General features: G+C 42.2%; 1 protein-coding gene across 2 annotated transcripts in view; it reads right to left on the bottom strand.

Moving 5' to 3' along the window:
* ADD1 (adducin 1) overlaps nt 1–21,014 on the bottom strand; it is a 75,605-nt gene that overhangs the window by 20,866 nt on the left and 33,725 nt on the right. The window contains exons 2-8 of one of the 2 annotated variants that reach the window (XM_082838615.1): nt 20,279–20,493; nt 17,102–17,264; nt 10,530–10,681; nt 2,815–2,895; nt 2,421–2,570; nt 216–359; nt 13–111 (exon numbers count right to left, since the gene is read on the bottom strand). In XM_082838615.1, the coding sequence (XP_082694741.1) occupies nt 13–111; nt 216–359; nt 2,421–2,570; nt 2,815–2,895; nt 10,530–10,681; nt 17,102–17,264; nt 20,279–20,473 (984 nt within the window). In that variant the 5' untranslated portion in view covers nt 20,474–20,493. The remainder of the gene's footprint in view (nt 1–12; nt 112–215; nt 360–2,420; nt 2,571–2,814; nt 2,896–10,529; nt 10,682–17,101; nt 17,265–20,278; nt 20,494–21,014) is intronic. The other variant, XM_082838616.1, reaches the window with a different exon arrangement.

Here is a 21,014-nt window from a genome sequence, read left to right as displayed (position 1 = left end):
GCCACCACCTACCTGGATCTCACATGCAACCACAAGGTTATGGATGTAATAGAAGGCCTCCTCAACACTCTCTCCAACGGATACAAGCCCGTGATTCCGGAGAATAAGAACCTAAAGGGAGGAAACAGGAAAGCTCTATGGACCTAGGCAAGAAGACAGATAACGTTTTTCTTCTTTCCTCTGTAATTTAAATACCAGATTAGATGCCTACTGACCTTGCTTTTAGGCCCCAAATTTTTCTGAATTAAAACTTTTTCTTCCTCATCAACCAGAATCCCGTGATAATCATGATAAGCCACTTCTCCAAGGGAAAGTGCCTCTGGGGAGATTGGCAAGAGGCCACATTTCATCGCAGAGACCTAGAGAACAAGCAGCACCATCAACGAAGACGAATCAGGAGCTCCACTGACGACACGGCAAATGCTTTCCTCAAAAATGTAACGGGGGGAACATATTTTACTCTGTTCTCCTTTCAGAAATGAATGAACCCATGAATTTAAGATAAACCTTACTTCTGGGGCTCACCACCAATCTATTTTTAAAAATCAAAGCTACCACTGTCAAGGAAGGCCTCAAAAGAAATTCCACATATTCCTGGATTTCTCCCACACTGACTGTAAACACCAAGTGAGCTCAGATTTAATAAGATGAGTCCTGGATCTACTGCAAGGAGAGACAATGGCTTCCTCTGAATGAGGCACAACATTGCAAAGAGGGGTTTCTGAAGAGCTTTAAGGTTTTGTGTACTTTTCATCTTAGGTTGTAGGTGAGATAGGAACACATGAAAGTCAGATAAAAGGAGATTTATAAAGATTTAGGATATTATACTGTATAAATTCTCTACATTTATTTAAGTGAAAAATCAAAGTGTCCATATAGCCCTTTAATTTCCTTAACTTTCCCAAACTGACTTTAGAATATGCTAATTTTAAAGGTCTTCTACCTAGACTAACAGGCCCCAAAGATTTAAATAATACATATGTAAGTGTAACAACTTCTTACAGAAAAGTTAATCTAAAAAGACAATACCACAAAAAAGGCAGTACCATATTTAATTCCTTTCACAATATCAGCCTTTCTATAAGAAGATATTTCCTTACAAAGTAAAGTTACTTTGATAATTTTTAAAACAAATTACATGCTATTTGTGATAACCACAGTCTCAAAGGTACCTCTAATGGTTCTTTAAAATGCATGGATTTTTCTTTTTTTTTTTTGGCATGGATTTTTTGGGGTTGGAAGGGCATGCATTCTTTTAAGAAAAAATTACATCATTTGGAGAATGATATAACTAATAAAACTGATGCTGACATCAAGAACCATATCTTCAAAGTAAAACAAACAAACCAGATCCAACATTCATCCCAACAACCCAAGATCTATGATATTAAAACATCAAGACAGAGTGAAATTCAGTATTACTTAATCAATGAGGTCATCTGTCAAACAAATAAGCCCAGGAAGTCATTAAAGTATAAAACTGGTGATAAAAAAGACAATTCTAGACAGTTCTTGAGTGCTTCGCTTTCACATGACTGTGCCAACAACCAGAAAGTACACTTTCATACATACTGAGGGGTCCGAGGCTTGGTCAGGTGGCCTGTGTGCACCAGCAGGGTCCAGGCTTGGTGATCAGAATGGGGCAGGCTCCTGGCAAGCTCGGGGCTCAACGGCCAAGTCTCCTAAGGGTCTGCAGCGTCTGTGCCCTCTTCCCCCTTCTTTTTTTATTTTTTGGCTGCGCCACACGGCTTGAGGGGACCTTAGTTCCCCAACCAGGGACTGAACCCGGGCCAGGGCAGTGAAAGCGCCAAGCCCTAACCACTGGACCACCAGGGAACTCCCTTCCCCGGTATTACTCTCCCCAGTCACAATCCAGCCTGGGTTTCGCTAACTCCAGGCGGATCATCTGTGGAGACTGGCCGGTGTGTCTCTCAGCCTCAACCTCTCCATCACAGGCCTGGCGCCTTCCCCTCAGACCGTCAAGCAGGTTCAAGTCTCCTGCATCCCACAAACCCTTGCCTGAGCCCAGCGTCCCCCACTTACCACCTCACCTCACCCTCCCTCCTCTTCCCACTTCCCTTCTCAACCAAGGAGTCTCAATTCACTGCTGTCATTCTGCACTTCCCAGTCTCCCATACGCTGAAATCTCACTCCCCTCTTCAACACTGATTTTTCTAATCGTTGAGTCTTACAACATTTTCAGACTTATTACATGTTTTTCAAAATCAGATAGTAAATGGACCCCTTAAAATATATTCTTTTAAGAAAGTCAAATGTAGTGAGGAGAAAAGATTTTTCTAATCCAACAAAATGAGGTTTGTTGACTTGGTGCAACAAGAGAGGGCAATTTGGAGGAAATGTGAAGTGCCGCTCACTGAACGGCTTTAAACTTGACGTCTCTACCAGGGCAGCGCACTCACCGCGGCCCCTGCTGGTGTGTGAACGTGCACAACGCACTTCGCGTCCGGGCGTGCAGCGTAAATGGCAGAATGTAACGTGAAGCCAGCCTGATTTACCCCTAGATTAGTACTTCCACGGTCCACTGCCTCTCCTTGTAGACTGACTTTAACCTGAAATAAGAAAGCAAAATCTTAAATATCAAGAGGACTTCATGTTATCCTAACTAGAAATTACTTAAACCAAAGTTTAAAGTGTTTATAACTAATTTTAAAAGTTTTTCCCTGAGTTAATCACACAAAACATAGAGTTTTTCCTCTTTCTTGGGTTTTACATGTCTAACGAGATTACACAGTATTTAATTACCTAACATGACCTACATATACTTGATGCCCAAGAAGAGAAGGACATTCTTACCAAACTGGACGCAGTCACTTCACTGTAGAGAAGTCCAAAAGGTACAACGAGGAAGTGTTCCTGCTCGGAGCTCACTCTGGTCTGTGCGGAGAATTACTGAGTTAGCTCAAAAATCCTATTGAAATTATTTGCATCTCTTTCAGTCCACAGACTCACGGTTTTTTTGTGAGCATTAACTGAGCTACATAGGGTCTCACTTAAATACAGTGCCTATCACAAAGCTAAGGGGTACTGAAAGCTTTCTGTTATTATGTTGTAGTAACTTACTGGGTACATGAAGTGCATCTTGGTCACATTCATGATAATTAACTTTATAAAGAAAAAACCTTCTGGTGGCTACCAAGCCAGTATCACGTGCAAAAAGGTGACACTCCTCAAGGGTGTAATAATGAAAACCAAACCTTACTTTTTAAAAGTCAAAATGTTTTTTTTTTAAGTACTCAAAACCTATAGGATAGTGAACAATCATAAAAATCACAAATAAGAGAGCGTTCTTCCTTTCTGCCTGACCAAAAGTCTCTACACATCACATCCTTACTCCCCTGGTATCTTTCTTCCTTCCACAATATAGTTTTCTTTCAACAATACAGATTTGTCACATATGATGGATATGTGCTAGATGCTAGTCATGTAGTGCGGGGTCGGGGGGAGTCCTGCCCTCACAAAAATTTAGTCTAATTTTTATCAATATAATGATTTGGGGATAGACTCAAAAGACTTCCCAAAGCTATTAGGATGGAACACATTTACTACTGGGCTAAGAATTCTAACTAGGGTCAGGCAGGTGGAATTCAATGTTTGTTGAAAAGGCCTTATGCTGTTTAGTCCAACTTCCTAACCAGCACAGTGACTTCTATAGTGGCCCAAAAGAAACACACACGGGGCGGAGGGGTGTCTGCTTGGACAGTGCAGTGATGCCCTCACACGGCCGGCCTCGTTCCTTCATTCAGCAAATAGTCCCGGAGGCCTTCTGCACCTGGAGGCTAGGGTATAGCAGTAAACAAACAGAAGCTGGAGAGGCCTAATCATTAAACACTCTCTCTTACACTGAACAGAAGTCTGTCTGTGGTGTGCAACACAGAACGAGGTCTACCTCCGCCCTAAACTGTAGTTTAGTCCTGGGACATCTGAAACTATCCCATCTCCTCCATGTCACCTTCACGCGAAACTCACTGGATTTCCTCGGCACACTAGAATGCGGACCCACAGTCATATAAGACCTGAGTTAGAACCCAGAACTGTCTATGTTGCTCTGGGGACCCTGGGCTCCTGGCCTCCTCACCCATGAAGTGGGGATGAAAGGGGCTTGTGCTCACAATAAAGCTTTCAATAAATGGCATCTCTTAACGATTACACTACTGCAGTATTATTAATGGTAGTAGGAGAGCCATCTCTACAATATCCATTCTCTATAAGTCTCTACTACTAGGTCTCTACTCCTTTTTAGTTGTTTCAAAAATGCTGGGAATTCCCTGGCAGTCCAGTGGTTAGGACTCCACACTTTCACTACCGAGGGGCCAGAAATATTTGGGCCTTTCCATAATTTTGGGCCTTTCCCCCAAATATTTTCCCATTAATTTTAAGTTAGCCAGGTTTTTTAACGCTGAAGTCAGTTCTTTTATTTTATAAAAGATGCTGATCTTTCTAACTATCTAAATCAAAACTATGCAAATTCCCCAATTCCCAAACTGGGTCAAAACAAAACTTAAACAAGGAATTACTCTGTGTATTTATTGGCTGGGATGAAGGAAAATAAGGTTGGAAACAGGGAAAAATTAAATGTCAGATATTTTTAATTTTATTTATTTTTTTTTTGGCTGCGCTGGGTCTTCGTTGCAGCACGTGGGCTTTCTCTAGTTGCGGCGAGCGGGAGCTACTCTTTGTTGTGGTGCGCGGGCTTCTCATTGCAGTGGCTTCTCTTTTTGCAGAGCATGGGCTCTAGGTGCGCGGATTTCAGCTACTGCAGCACGCAGGCTCAGTAGTTGCGGCACATGGGTCCTAGAGTGCACGGGCCTCAGTAGTTGCGGCGCATAGGCTCTTAGAGCGCAGGCTCAGTAGCTGTGGCACGCGGGCTCAATAGTTGTGGCTCACAGGCTCTTAGAGCACAGGCTCAGTAGTTGTGGTGCATGGGCTTAGCTGCTCTGTGGCATGTGGGATCTTCCCAGACCAGGGATCGAACCAGTGTTCCCTGCACTGGCAGGCAGATTCTTAACCACTGTGCCACAAGGGAAGTCCCAAGTCAGATATTTTTGCTTATTTTAAAGTTTTTATTTTGAAACATGCATGTAAAAAAGTATTTAGCAGGTATACGTACAACTTAAGTAAAATAATAAATCAAATGTCCATGTACCTTTCAACCAGCTTCAGAAACAAAATAAATCTAGTATTTCTGAAGCTGTTTCTTTCTCCCCATGTCCCATAAGTAATCACTATCCTGAGTTATGTGTTAAGCATTTTCTTTCTTTTCCTTACAGTTTTACTTTATATATATTCATCCCTAAGCAATACATTGCTTAATTTTTATCTGTTTGTGAACTTCATGTAATTGCAATCATACTGTATTTTTCGGTGACTTTTTTTCCTCAACACTATTTCTGAGATTCCTCCAGACGATATACAACATGGCAATAATTTATTCATCCTCATTGCTGTATAGTGCCTATTGGATGAATATACAATTTATGTATCCATCTTCTGTCAATGGACGTGGTTTTCATTTTGCCATTAAAAACAATGCTATGAACATTCTTATACCTGTCTCCTAGTGTACATGGTACAAGTTTCTCCAGGGTAACAAAGTAGGAGGTGAAGCCAATTATTTTCCAAAGGGCCTAATTAAATGTACACTCCTGCTAGTAGTATATGATAGTTCTGTGCTTCTACAACCATCTTTCCTAAAAATTAAAATCTGATGTCTGTGAAATGGTATTCCATCGTGACTTTATAATTTCCCAGTTACAACTGAGTTGAGCAACATTTCTTATTTTTATAAGCCAGTCTCATTTCCCCTTCTGTGAAATTCCTGTAAATTGCCTTGTCTTTTGTCCATTTTATACTGGTTGCTTACTGATAGTTCTTCATCTATTCTGGATACTAATTTCTTGTTGGCTAACCGTGAAGCAAAATCTTCTAGGTTGTAAGCTTTTATTTTCACTCTCTTTATGGTGTCTTTTAATGATGAGAAATTTGTTTACTTTAATGTAGTCAAACGATTTATTCATCTTTTCTTTTATGATAAGTGCTTTTGTGTCTTAAGACAACTTTCCTTAAGTCAGAGGTTAAAGGTAAGTGATTTTCACTTATACAGATCCTAAAATTTTTTAAGTATTATCTTTCACACTTAATGCTTAATTCATTGGAATTGCTTTGTGACTCTATACAGTATAAGGTAAGAATCCAATACAATTTTCCAATTCTGATTTTTCAATCTAATTGTGCCAGCACCAATTACAGCCTGGTCCATCATTCTTCCCTTGATGATCTGCAATGCACTTTTGTATATCTGATTTCTTTTTTTTTTTTTTTTAATATTTATTTATTTATTTGGGTGCACCGGGTCTTAGTTGAGGCATGCAGGATCTCCACTGCAGCATGCAGGATCTAGTTCCCTGACCAGAGACTGAACTCAGGCCCCCTGAACTGGAACCGTGGAGTCTTAACCACTGGACCACCAGTGAAGTCCCTGTATATCTGATTTCAGTACATAAAGATCTAGTTCTGGGCTCTGTCCCACTGGTTTATCTGTTTCTGCCTTTCCCCAAAGCACACTATTTTAGTTACCATCACTTTGTAAGTTTGACACTTGATAGGAAAAAATATCTCCTTACCTAGTTCTTCAGGAGTTATCTATTCTAGGCCTTTTTTCCTCCACATAAGTTTTAGAAGCACGCTCATGCTATGAGGTCCCCCATTAAAAAAATACTACATAGCCAGTTTTACTCACTTTTTTCTTTGTCTATATATATATATATATAGACACACACACATAATTCATATAGCTATAAACAGTATACATTTTATATTTTCTCTTTTATAATAATTATTTTCCATGGTTTCACATGGTCTTTATCAATTATTTTTCATAATATGTAACATTCCCTCAAGCTGATGTTGAATAACTGAGCCATTTCCCACCTACTGATGGACATTAAGACTCAAATTTTTTTATTATTACAGATAATGCTATAATAAATATATTTATACATCATGTTTTCTTCTTTGACTTCTTTCTTTAACATATATTTCCAAGAGTGAGCTTAACAGATCTACATATTATAATGGAAAAAGCTTAAAATATACAATTTTCAGAATCTGAAACAAAAAGGAGAAAGTGCTAAATACTGATGTAGACTGAAAAAAGAGAGGACATTTCAAAGTAAGTTTTCTAGTCCCTGATGGCGTAGCACTGGTCTAACTGCGAGTCTTCCCACATGTAATGCCCCTTCTCTGTGCACAAGGAATGAGCGCTAACGTCATTCACCGAAAACACAATACACCCGACTCACTATCTCTGGCAGAGATCCCTATCATGTCCTCAGAACACAGTCACTGTGGACCCGCTGCCACCTCTGGAGCCCACCACCTCGGAGGGTTAGCATTCCTTGGAATCCAGAATGGAGGTGAACCTAGCATTCCACTGACACCCAGAGGCATTTAGGGACGGAAAGACCCTGCCATTGGCTACGAGCCACCAAGAGAGGAAGCCCACCTCATGTGCCAACTGGGCTATCCTGTCTTTTGACACCCCCGCTCAAAAGCTTCTCTAAATCCAATGTAATTCAGAGATGTAATTCAGACAATCATCTCCAATCCTCTAACACCTGTTAGCACTTTTAAATCCCTTTAGCAGAAAATCCCTATTGCCCTCCTTCAAAGAAAGGGCACGATGACCTGTTGGGATTTTTTGGCTGCACTGATACTATTAATATTTCTTTTCTGTTAAATCTATATATGATAACGCCTAGACTGTGAAACCAAACTATGGATGCTATAAATAGTTAAAAAAACAAAAACTTTCTTCCTCAAAGATTCTCTCTAGTTCACAAGATATAAGAAATATGTTTTGTAACTTGAATTTCTTTTTTACTCAGTGTTAAGTCCCAAAGAGATCACTTACAGAAAAGTAAACACCCAACTAATGTTTTTTTAATTTTTTTTTTGCAGAACACAGGCCTCTCACTGTTGTGGCCTCCCCCGTTGCAGAGCACAGGCTCCGGACGCGCAGGCTCAGCGGCCATGGCTCACGGGCCCAGCCGCTCCGCGGCATGCGGGATCCTCCCAGACCGGAGCACGAACCCGTGTCCCCTGCATCGGCAGGCGGACTCTCAACCACTGCGCCACCAGGGAAGCCCCTAACTAATGTTTTAATTCTGCCAAGTCCTAAATAATTAAAGGGGGAAAAAAATGATCAATTTAAGCAATTCAAACTTATTTAAATAGCATTCATAATAGGACTAGTAGTAAACAGCTTTTAAAATCCCCAGAGAATGTAAGGCTGGCATTAAGCCAAGGATTACATTTCCTCTTAGCGATGTAATATTTTCATGGAACTAATTTTTAGGCAACCATTTAGCATTAAATCTCTACGCAGGGGCTTCCCTGGTGGCGCAGTGGTTGAGAATCTGCCTGCCAATGCACGGGACATGGGTTCGAGCCCTGGTCTGGGAAGATCCCACATGCCGCGGAGCAACTGGGTCCATGAGCCACAACTACTGAGCCTGCGCATCTGGAGCCTGTGCTCCGCAACAAGAGAGGCTGAGATAGTGAGAGGCCCGCACACCGCGATAAAGAGTGGCCCCCGCTCGCCGCAACTAGAGAAAGCCCTCACACAGAAACGAAGACCCAACGCAGCCAAAAATAAATAAATAAACTTATTAAAAAAAAAAATATCTACATAGACGTTCTGTCAAGTATAATTAGCCACAGAGGCCAGCAATTTCCACGCAGGCACAAGGAAGAGAGCCAGCTCTTATGGGAGGCTAACTGGATCCACTGACCAAACATCAAAAGGCACCACGGAGTCTCATTGGATAATTTTACTAAGGCAGAATTTCAGTTCAACTGGATGCTTCACTCCATCATTCAGCCAAGAGTTCAGTGTGCGCCTCCTCTGTGCCCAGCACAGGAATTCTTCCCAGGACACAGCCGGAGGCTCCTTTCATGGAGCTGATGTGGACGACGAACAAACGTACAGTATGGATGATGGTAACTGCTGTGGGGGAAATAAAGCAGGTGTTCTAGGGTGGAAGTAACATTCCACAGGCACGACAGCATAGATACAACAGGGTCAGGTCTGCGTTTTGAAAGGTTCACTTTAGCGGCAATGTGGAGAACAGAGGGAAGGGTAACTTGGTATATCTGGCAAAGATCCCTACCACGTCCCAGAAGCACAGTGCACTAGTCACAAAGGTGGGCTTCAGACTACCATCAAAGAGCATTCCTTGGAGTCAAGAATGGAGCTGGGAACCTCCCTGGTGGTCCACTGGGTAAGACTCCGTGCGCCCAATGCAGGGGGCCCGTGTTCAATCCCTGGTCAGGGAACTAGATCCTGCATGCATGCCACAACTAAAAGCATGCCTGCCGCAACTAAGAAGCCCACATCCAGCAACTAAGATCCTTTCACAGCCAAAACAAATAAATAAATACTTAAAAAAAAAAAAAGAATGAAGCTGAACTAAGCACTGCTGGTTATGAGTCCACAAGTAAAAAACACCTACACATGTGTATTAAGTACTGTGTGTACTGAGTGTGTTGAGTATGGAGAAAAGGGTAAAACGATTTAAACGTCTGTTAATGCTGGTTATCTCAAGGGGGATAAGAGTATTCACAGGATTATGATTTCTTCTTTCAACGTCTGTGTAAGGGACGCTTGCCACAATAAGCACACACTATATTAATAATTTAAAATATCCAATAAGGGGCTTCCCTGGTGGCGCAGTGGTTAAGAATCCTCCTTCCAATGCAGGGGACACGGGTTTGAGCCCTGGTCTGGGAACATCCCACATGCTGCAGAGCAACTAAGCCCGTGTGCTACGACTAATGAGCCTGTGCTCTAGAGCCCACGAGCCACAACTACTGAGCCTGCGCTCTAGAGCCCTTGAGCCACAACTACTGAGCCTGTGCGCCACAGCTACTGAAGCCCACGTGCCCTAGAGCCTGTGCTCCTCAACAAGGGAAGCCACCGCAATGAGAAGCATGCACACTGCAACCAAGAGTAGCCCCTGCTCGCTGCAACTAGGGAAACCCTGAGCGCAGCAATGAAGACCCAATGCAGCCAAAAACAAATTAAAAAAAAAAAAAAGAATGAATTGAAGAAACTAGAAGTCCTGATAATGTTGAAAAATGGCTAAAACTGGAATATCTGAAGAAATAAATATGAGAGATAGAAGGTTTTGGTCCAAGTAGGAAAGAAAACATCTTCATTCTTGATTTTTTAGGCATAAAAAGAACTTTAGGAACTGCCTATAATTTGGTAAACACTCGTTTATTAGGTGAGCAAGCCAGAAAGGAGTTTTAAAGAACTACTGTTCTCATAATTTTTAATTCAAACTGGCTAATTCTCAGATTATTATACTCTGCAGTCAGCAATCAGAAGGAAGGTGTTCCAAGATTTACTTCAGCTCAGCCAGATTCCCTCTCCCCCTAAATGAAAACAGGTGGTGCCAGACACATACTACTCCACTTATCATTCAGTTACTACCCCATTTAATGCTCACTGTGATGTGATTGTAGATAAGCTGAGACCATCCAAAGAGATCTGCTAGTCGGTAAAACGCTGCCAGTTTACACCGCAATAACTTCTCCCCTTTGTCATAGGCAATAGAATCAGATCCTCTAAGGTCATTCACAGGAGTCACCATACCAAGACCTGAAATGAAAAAAGAAACAAGACTCAAAGATTTAATATTTCTTGTCAAATGTAAATCAAATAATAGTTGAGATATTAATCGTCCCACAATGGGCCATAAGGTAAGTCTTGAAAACGTCAAAGACTATTTCATAAAGACCAAGTTCCCCAACATTAATACAATTAAGGTAGAAATCAATAACAGAAAGGTAATAAAATTTGTAGCATGCAGTAAAGCAAAACTTAGAAGGAAATTTACAGTATTAAACATATACATTATGGGGCTTCCCTGGTGGCGCAGTGGCTAAGAATCCACCTGCCAATGCAGGGGACACGGGTTCAAGCCCTGGTCTGGGAAGATCCCACATGCAGCGGAGCAACTAAGCCCATGCACCACAACCACTGAGCCTGCCCTCTAGAGCCCACGAGCCACAACTACTGAGGCCGCATGCCACAACTACTGAAGCCTCCGTGCCTAGAGCCTGTGCTCTGCAACAAGAGAAGCCACCATAATGAGAAGCCCACGCACCACAACGAAGAGTAGTCCCCGCTCACCGCAACTAGAGAAAACCTGCATGCAGCAACAAAGACCCAATGCAGCCAAAAATAATAAATAAGTAAGTAAGTAAATAAATTTATTACAAAAAAAAAAAAAAGAGGGGAGGGGAGAAGAGGGGAATATGGGGCTGGGAACGAGAGAAAAGAAAAGAAGAAAAGAGAAAAGACCCAGATAAAAGCAAGGGAGGAGAATTAAATAAGCTGCCGTATTTTTTAGCACTTCACAAAAACAACAGAAGAGGGAGCTCTAGAGTCAGGATTCCTGAACTGGACTCCTCCAGGAAAACTAATTTCATGTAAAAATGAACAGAAAAATATCATGATCAAATACCACACAAAAATTATTCAAAGAGGGCTTCCGTGGTGGTACAGGGGTTAAGAATCCGCCTGCTGATGCAGGGGACACGGGTCCAAGCCCTAGTCTGGGAAGATCCCACATTCTGTGGAGCAATTAGGCCCATGTGCCACAACTACTGAGCCTAGGCTCTAGAGCCCACGAGCCACAACTACTGGGCCCACGCGCCGCAACTACTGAAGCCCATGCGCCTAGAGCCCGTGCTCCGCAACAAGAGAAGCCACGGGGGCTTCCCTGGTGGCACAGTGGTTGAGAGTCCGCCTGCTGATGCAGGGGACATGGGTTCGTGCCCCGGTCCGGGAAGATCCCACATGACACGGAGCGGCTGGGCCCGTGAGCCATGGCCGCTGAGCCTGCGCGTCTGGAGCTTGTGCTCTGCAACGGGAGAAGCCACAACAGTGAGAGGCCTGTGTACAGCAAAAAAAAAAAAAAGAGAAGCCACGGCAATGAGAAGACCACGCACCACAATGAAGAGTAGCCTCCACTCTCCACAACTAGAGAAAGCCTGCACGCAGCAACGAAGACCCTATGCAGCCAAAAATAAATTAATTAAATAAATTTTTAAAATAAATTATTAAAAGAAAAAAGAGCAAAATCACATTCCTACACATAACAAAAGCACACAAAACATATCCACAAAACAAATGAAAACTATAACCTATTATTTCTTAAAAGATAAAGAAAGGCATTAATAATAAAAGATAAGAAAAATGTTTAATATAATTAGAAAAATTCAGAAATGAGGGCTAGAATATAAAAGGAATTAGATATAAATGAAAAATAATTTTAAAAATAAACACTAAAAACAGCGTAAAGGTGAAAGAGGAGAAAAACTTTTTAAATCATAAAGAAATGAAGAAAGTGATAAAAAGAACTTGAGAAAACATGACAGTTAAAGAAGTCAGACAAGGAAAATCCAACATGCGCATACCAGGAAACAAAAGCAAGGGAACAGAATGAATATTAAAAACCAATTCAAGAAAACACTCTGAAAATAAAAAAGGTTTGGAAGGGCACATCATCTGAGAAAACTGCCCAGAAAGACAAACACCAAGACATATTCTGGTAAAATTTCTGGACTCTAAAGAGAAAGGAAAATAGATTATGAGCATCAAGGAAAAGAAACCAAGTAACTTATATGGAAAGATTGTCTTCAAATTCTAAGAAAATGAATTATGCATTTAAGATACACAAAACAGGAAAATGTGAGCCAATGATTTTATACCCAAACTAACTAAACCAAATTAACATTGACATATAAAGGCCACAACACAAGAATGAAGAAATCCTTTCCACAAGTGTTTTCTGGGAAATCTACTATAAAAGCAACTTCAGACAACCAAATTGACTAAAGGGGCACTGATACAAGGACTGGTGGTGAGCATTAAATATATATTTATTACAGAATTAAGTTATTAATTGTAACACAAAATGAATGTAAAAACAAGACCATAACATAATGGTTATATGCTCTGACAACAGAGAATATAACTATTTTAAAACATGAAGAGAGAACATATTATTGGTATAGGATTGATACTGTGTGTGGTATGTGAGAGAAAGCAAATGAGTTATTAATATTCTAGTTTTGTTATTCCTGGTGTCCTGGAGAACCAGAATTCTTGTTGTAGAAGAAAGAAAAACAAATGTTAGATAGAAGAGGTTAAGTAAAAACCCCTTAGACCTGAATTTTAATTGGAATTATAATTCCAATATATTTATAATTATACTTACAATTCCAATTTATCAATATAGTATACAAATCACAAGGTAATTTTTAAAAATAAATTTATTTGTTTATTTTCGGCTGCATTGGGTCTTCGTTGCTGTGCGCGGGCTTTCTCTAGTTGCAGTGAGCAGGGGCTACTCTTTGTTGCAGTGCGCGGGCTTCTCACTGTGGTGGCTTCTCTTGTTGGGGAGCACAGGCTTTAGTTGCGCGGGCTTCAGTAGTCGTGGCTCGCGGGCTATAGAGCGCAGCCTCAGTAGTTGTGATGCACAGGCTTAGCTGCTCCGCGGCATGTGGGATCTTCCCAGACCAGGGCTCGAACCCGTGTCCCCTGCATTGGCAGGCGGATTCTTAGGAAATCTCCAAAAGGTAATTTATATTTCCTAGCTCTATCCACTAAAAAGGTCTAAAAAGAATAACTAACCAGTCAGTAGCAAAGAGCATTTCTAGCACCCAGACTAAAATTTCATTTCTCACAAAAAGAAATCAAGGTTTCTTAGAGAAATGGCTGACTCCAGATCTGGGGCAGGAAATGCACAAGATGAGCCTAGAACATCTCCTACAGGAGGTGGCCTGGAAGCTGTCAAAGACTACTAGGCTCAGGAGTCAACTTGGAGAGGTTCTCTTTAGTCAAAGGTGGGACAATGTGAGTAGTATCAAAAAGGATAACTGCAATGTTTTGAAACACATTAAATATATTTAAATCTCTGCAGGGACTTCCCTGGTGGCGCAGTGGTTAAGACTTTGTGCTCCCAATGCAGGGGGCCCGGGTTCGATCCCTGGTCCGGGAACTAGATCCCACATGCATGCTGCAACTAAGAGTTCTCACGCCACAAAACTAAGGAAGCCAGCGAGCCGTAACTAAGGAGCCCACAAGCTGCAATTAAGGAGCCCGCATGCCACAACTATGGAGCCCATGTGCCGCAACTAAGGAGCCGGCGAGCCACAGGAGCCCTCGAGCCTCAACTACGGAGCCTGTGAGCTGCAACTAAGGAGCCTGCCTGCCACAACTAAGACCCGACACAACCAAATAAATAAATTTTTTAAAAAACCTATGCATTCAAAATAATATTAAAGAAATAGTAATTGGTCACTTTAGAAGATGACAGGAAACCAACTTCTCGTTTTGAACGGTTACCTTTATACAAACCGTACCACGGGGTAAGCAAAAGAGCTGAGAGGAAGTTTCTTTTTGTGCGTGTGGGTTGAGGGCTGACTTCCAATAGATCTCAGCAAGGAAGCTGCTCTGCTCCGTATGAAACCCTGACCAACAAGCAGGTCATCTATGAATGGTTTAGCACCAGCCTCCCTGCAATCATGCGTTGAGTGACAGAGAATGAGGCGGCCCCCTTTCTGGCCATGCCCCATTTCCCAGAGAAGTTTCTCTTTACAGAAATGTTCTAACTAGTAAATACAGAAGAAGGAATGACAAAATTAAAATATCACCATCTTGGAACCTTTGCTAAATTAACGGATCTAGGCATTGAGCAATGACGGCTGCTACAGCACAAAGGGCAACAAGCAGGCTTATGTGCCTGCGGGTAGAACACAGTGCCACCTATGCAGTGAGCTTGCCAAAGAACAAAATCCAAATACAGCCAAGCTTCTAGACCCAGCTACCAATTTACTGTAAATACAAAAGAAAAAAGAACATAATGGGCACCATGGAGATGGCATCAGCAAAATTCAAGACTGTAGCAAACTCTACAGGTCAACAAAACCCATTTCCTTTAAAGTGCGAGGAGAAAAAGAGAGATGGAGGGGCAACTTGTAGCTTTAAAAATGCTGAAGAGACAGTAAGTTAAAAAAGACAAATACTAAACCATAATATTTAAGTATAACCATTTGGATGATAAAACTATAAAGAAAAGCAAGGCAGTGATACCATTCAAGTCAAGACAGTGATTCCTTTTAAGAGGGCAAGCAACTGATAAAACTTTATTTCTTAACCAGGGTGCTGGTTATAAAGGCATTCACCTTAAACCATTCATACGTTATATATCATTTTGTTCTATGCCATCTACGTACGTTATATTCCACAACAAAGATTAAAATTCACATTAAAATTTTTTATATGTGAGAAGTAAACTATTAGATACAATTAAAACTAGATTTTTTTCTTCCTTCTTTTTTTGGTGTGGCACTATTAAAATTTCCTTTATCTCTGACTAGAAAACAATATGTGAGTAAATATATTACATTGTCCTTTATTATCTAATTCATATAAATATCACTAGAATCCATTAAGAATCCATGTGAGGACTTCCCTGGTGGTGCAGTGGTTAAGAATCCGCCTGCCAATGCAGGGGACACGGGTTCGACCCCTGGTCCAGGAAGATCCCACATGCCGTGGAGCTACTAAGCCATGCGCCACAACTACTGAGCCTGCGCTCTAGAGCCCGTGGGCCACAACTACTGAACCCATGCAACACAACTACTGAAGCCCATGCGCCTAGAGCCTGTGCTCTGCAACAAGAGAAGCCACCGCAATGAGAAGCCTGTGCACCGCAACAAAGAGTAGCCCCCGCTCGCCGCAACTAGAGAAAGCCTGCGTGCAGCAATGAAGACCCACCGCAGCCAAAAATAAAATTAAATAAATAAATAAATAAAAAGAATCCATGTGAAAACATGAAAACCTAGTGACTACCATTCAACTTCAGGATGGAAGTGTGAGCTAGTAAATTACATGTGATTTTTAACACTCTCTGGACATTAATGATATTATCACTCAGGTGAATGTCAATCAACTTCTAAGAATACCAGAGAACAGACAGGTAAATAGCACATGGCAGGTGATCTAACGCAAACCAATACCTTAAGTTGGTCAGTCAGAAGCTGATTATCCAACTAGAAACATCAGAGACTGATCCAGGGCACAGTACACAGCAGGTCACATTAGCTGATGCTCAAGGTACCCTGGGCTCCACCTTGTAATGTTAACGTTTACAAATTCAACAGCCACGGCAAAGCGCCATCTCTGCACAACTATCTTTGCTAACTAACTTTGCTCACGTTCACCCACCCAGCATTTTTCTTCTAGCTTTCTTTTGGAATTTTTCTGTTTCTCATTCATTTGCGAAGAGCAGTGAGGAATGGTGGATAAGAAATGTTAGCTTGGGGCTTCCCTGGTGGCGCAGTGGTTAAGAATCCTCCTGCCAATGCAGGGGACACGGGTTCGAGCCCTGGTCCGGGAAGACCCCACATGCCGCGGAGCCACTAAGCCCGTGCGCCACAACTACTGAGCCTGCGCTCTAGAGCCCGCGAGCCACAACTACTGAAGCCCGCGCGCCTAGAGCCCGCGCTCCACAACAAGAGAAGCCACCGCAATGAGAAGCCCGCGCACCGCAACCAAGAGTAGCCCCCGCTCGCCACAACTAGAGAAAGCCCACGTGCAGCAACGAAGACCCAATGCAGCCAAAAATTTAAAATGAGATAAATAAATTTATTAAAAAAAAAAAAGAAATGTCGGCTTGACTGGAATAAGTTCAGGCAAAATCGAAATCAATGTGCTGCCCCCAAGCATTATGTCTCGTTCGTTTTCTTTAACTCATACAGGGTCTGAGAAGCCACATAAAAAGTTACCTGCCTGAGAAATAACAGTCCCACCGGCTCATAAAAAAGGAGCCCTCTATAGTCAGGACATTTTTAGGCCTATCTTTTACTACAACTAAAACTCAATTTTTAAAAAAACCTCAATTCTATGTATTACATTGTGTGTGCTCATCTATTTCACATTGGAAAATATTAGGAAATTTTACCCAGAAAATGACAAAGAATGTATACCAAGTCAGGAACTACTCACTCATGTTTAAGGCAGCCATCCCTCCCTGCGGAGCTGCCGGGTAGACATTCGGTACATTCGTGGTCATAAAATCTGCAATCTGCTGTAATGCCAATAGGCCTGTGGGATTCTTCCCCTTCTTAAATTGTTCCTGTATCATTGATTCCAATTCTTCACAGAAAGCCTAATAAAAGGCAAATTAAAACAATGAGATATCATTTCTTTTCTGTTCCTTGGGAAGGCAGGGGTAACTATCGCATAGACTAATTTTCTGTTTGTTTTCATCCAGTGCTGGAAAGGCAAATGGATAGTCTCAATATATCACTACCTGGAGCATAAATAAGTACATTCTTTCTGGACAGTAATTTAACAAGATAAAATCTTAAAAATTTGAACAGGCATCCTATTCCTAGGAATCTTTTCTAAGGAACTAATCACAGATGTGCTCAAAGACTTATTCATAAGGATGCTCATTCCAGCATTATTACCAATAAAAGGGAAAACAGGTAACAGTCTACATTTTAAACAGCAGGGGACTCATTAAATACCCTGAGTCTCCTTACAACACCTGACACTGTTCTAGGCACTGAGGACACATAGGAAGAAAACGGCTTTGCCATTAGGAACTTAAAACTTAGTAAGGAAAACACAAAAAGAAAAAATCCACAGTACAAAGGACCCTCTGTATCAACAGCATTCCAGATGACCTATATGCGTACAGTATGGAGCTGCGCTTAGCAACTACCAGTGAGTGAGGCCTGGAGCCACCCATCTGGACCCCAGACTCTTTCCTCAACCAGCAGTCACCAGCCAATGACCTTGCCTGCTTGCTTGCTTGGTCCTAACTCCGGATGGTTAAATATCCACACCCTCCCCTCTCAGCTCCCTGATCGCCTCTCCTCCGACGACCGTGTCATCCAATTCACCCCGGCCTCCTATTTCCATGGTCATGCCCTAGAGACCTGCTCATTTCTAGTAACTGGGCCCCTCTTCAGTCTCGGAGCCAAGCACGTGCTCTCCAAACACCCTCTCCTAGTGTCCGTCTTGATCCTAAGACCTCATCACCATCCCGTACCTTCCCTGTGTCCTGACCTCTCTCACTCAGCTTAGGCCCTTGGTTTAAAACTATAGCCATTCCCTTGCTTACAACTTCAACTCTCTACCATTTCATCTGGCAAAATCCCAACCCCATGTTAAGTTCAACTCTTCACACCCTTTCTATTCACGCTGCTGAAAGTGGCTGGGGGGCAAAAACGAAGACCGTACCGCACTGTCTTGCTGTAAATCCATGACCACTGACCTGAGTGCACCCTTGACATTAACCCAGGGATCATTCCTGACTTTTCCTGCCCATTCTCTCGCCTGCTCTTCATGCCTTCTCTACACCACTCCCCGGCCCATTCTAAGCAGATGCCTCCACTTGTTATTCCACTGAGAACAGAGAATCAGTCTGAAGGAAACTTCCACAGGTTCCCTCTCACATCTCCCAACTGTCAGCATCTGTACACACAGGGTGGGCCTTCCCACTCCTTACTGCAGTTGAACGATCCACGCTCCTAAAACCAAAAAACCAACACCGGGTACATTCTACTCAGTAAAGCCCAGGCCTTACCAGTCTTTCCTCTAGGGTTCCTTCTCTGTTCCCAGACCCCACAGTGCATGTGGGTCAGTAACATTTTGATGCTGACTGTGTTCTTGACCCCTGTGGGTAGGGACTTGGCATCCCCAGTGCCCCCAGCACAGTGCCTGGCACATACTCGATACTGAAAGTTTAGCTTCTTCACTCTATCCTTAGTGATTTTCACTTGGTTTCTTGTTGCTTTTACACAGCAAAACTGCTCAAGCCAAGTCTAGATGTTATCCTGATTCTTTTTTTTTTCCCTCACTTCTTCCTCCCCATCCATCAGCAAGTCCTATTTATTCCACCTTCAAAACAGAACACAAATGAGTTTACCTCTCTCCACCTCTACCACCACCACTCTGGCCCAAGCTACCACTACCTCTTGCTTGGAAAGACACCTTATTCTCTTGCCCTCTACGGTGCTCTCTGTATACCAACCCAGAATGAGTTACTCAAAGACTGAAGCGTGCCGTTCCCGTCTGCACCGTACCCTGAGCTGGGCTGACACAGCCTCTGAGGCAACTGCCCCTTCCTCCCTCTCCAACCTCACACACCCCGCACTCCCGCTTCCTATGCCCAGACCACACTGGCTGCCCTTGGACTCTTCAAGCTCATTCCTGTCCTGGGAATTTCATGTCTGCTTCTCCCCCATCCCTGCATGGCCGGCTCCTTCCTGTCATTCAGAGTTCAGGTCAAATCTTCCTCACTCAGAGAGCTTTGTTCTACCCAGTCACACTCAATCTAATCGTCCAGCTGTTTCCTGCACTGTGCTTCTAGTTGTTGCTCCTTGGTTATCTCCTTCGACTACAATGTAAAGTCTGAGACTTGATCTGGGCGTTTACACAGGTGTATACCTATGTCAAAATTCATCAAGCTGTATACTTAAGACTTGTGTACTTTACTGTAAGTTATATTATTGAGGAATAATATATGAATAATAATAACAACCAAACAAATAAGCTTTGTATGCTAAGTACCCAGTTCCTTGCAGACAGAGATGATCAACATTTAAAAAAATAACTCAAATGAATTATCTGCCAAGTGACACCCCAAAATATTAAGGAAATAAAACAAAAACAGATTAAAAGGATAAAAAGAATGAAGCACACATAAAGACAACAGCATCAACATGAAAAAACTATGAAAACAGCACTACTTTACCTAAAGATGCAAACAGAAGACAGTTGGGTGTGACTGTGGTTCAAATGCCGACCATAACTAAAGGTAAAATCAATCAACAATCAGGTGTTGCTGAGACCTACTAAGTGCCCAGCACCAAGCTAGGTGTTTTGGAGGAAAGAGTAATTTTCAAATGGTCGTTACAAAGACTCTCTGGCGAAGCAGTGAGAGAGTGAAAAGGAGAAATGAACACATCCTATCCTTTATGATAATGAAGATTTTTCATTTGTGTGTCTGATAACTTGAACTAAACTGAACTCTTTAACAGCCATACATATATACAAGGCACTGATTTCCTGTGTTAAGGTAAACGGACTATGACACATACAACAGAGCATAAGAGCTGAAGTAGTGGAAGAAGGAAGAGGACACTTGGTCAGAGACAAAGCTTCTCTTACGGGACTTTGCAGAATCATGGACACCCTCTTTTTTTGCTCCATCATATTGAAGTCCTGGCGAAGGTCTGGTGCCATGTTCCTCTCTCGCAAGTATTCTGGATTGTTCTCATCCACTCTGTCGAAATACCTCTCTTTGTGAGGGGCTGTGGTCGGGGGTGGTGAGGTCACCACTGCAGCCCGAGTATCACCATTCATTGCACAATCTTTCTAGGTTCCTACAGAATCAAAACAAAAGACAGTATTGTTTTTGAATCAATGTCCAGTAGCATTTCATAATGAGAACATCAGCCTGATAAATACAGTCTCCAGCATGAGGATGCCCTGACTGACTGACCAGTCAGAGCCATGACGTGTGATGCTTCTTTGTGGCTTCTGAGGCACGTGGCTGATCAGCCATAGCCCACCTGTCCACCAACAAGGGCAGTTTTTGTCCTTGCCACTGTTCTTCAGCAGACAACAGGAAAACAATAACAAAGCTAGTATATCCTCTGACAAACTGAAAAAATATAATTAGATATGAAAATTTTGACCACAAGATAGTTTCAAGTCAACATATTGTCCCAAACAGACAGGATCTTCTAAAAGCAGCACAGTTCATTTCTGGAGAAATGTGATTCATGATATTGTCCCCAAAAAGTACTGGTGGCAACTCTGCAAAGGATTTGCCACACAGGTCAAAGGAGAGAAGCCGCTCACACATCTGTATTCATGCAAATGGAAAATGCTCTTCATCAAC

Source organism: Leucopleurus acutus (assembly GCF_964270905.1).
Source record: "Leucopleurus acutus genome assembly, chromosome: 4".
NCBI classification, from domain to species: Eukaryota; Metazoa; Chordata; class Mammalia; order Artiodactyla; family Delphinidae; genus Leucopleurus; species Leucopleurus acutus.
This window is presented reverse-complemented; position numbering and strand designations above follow the sequence as displayed.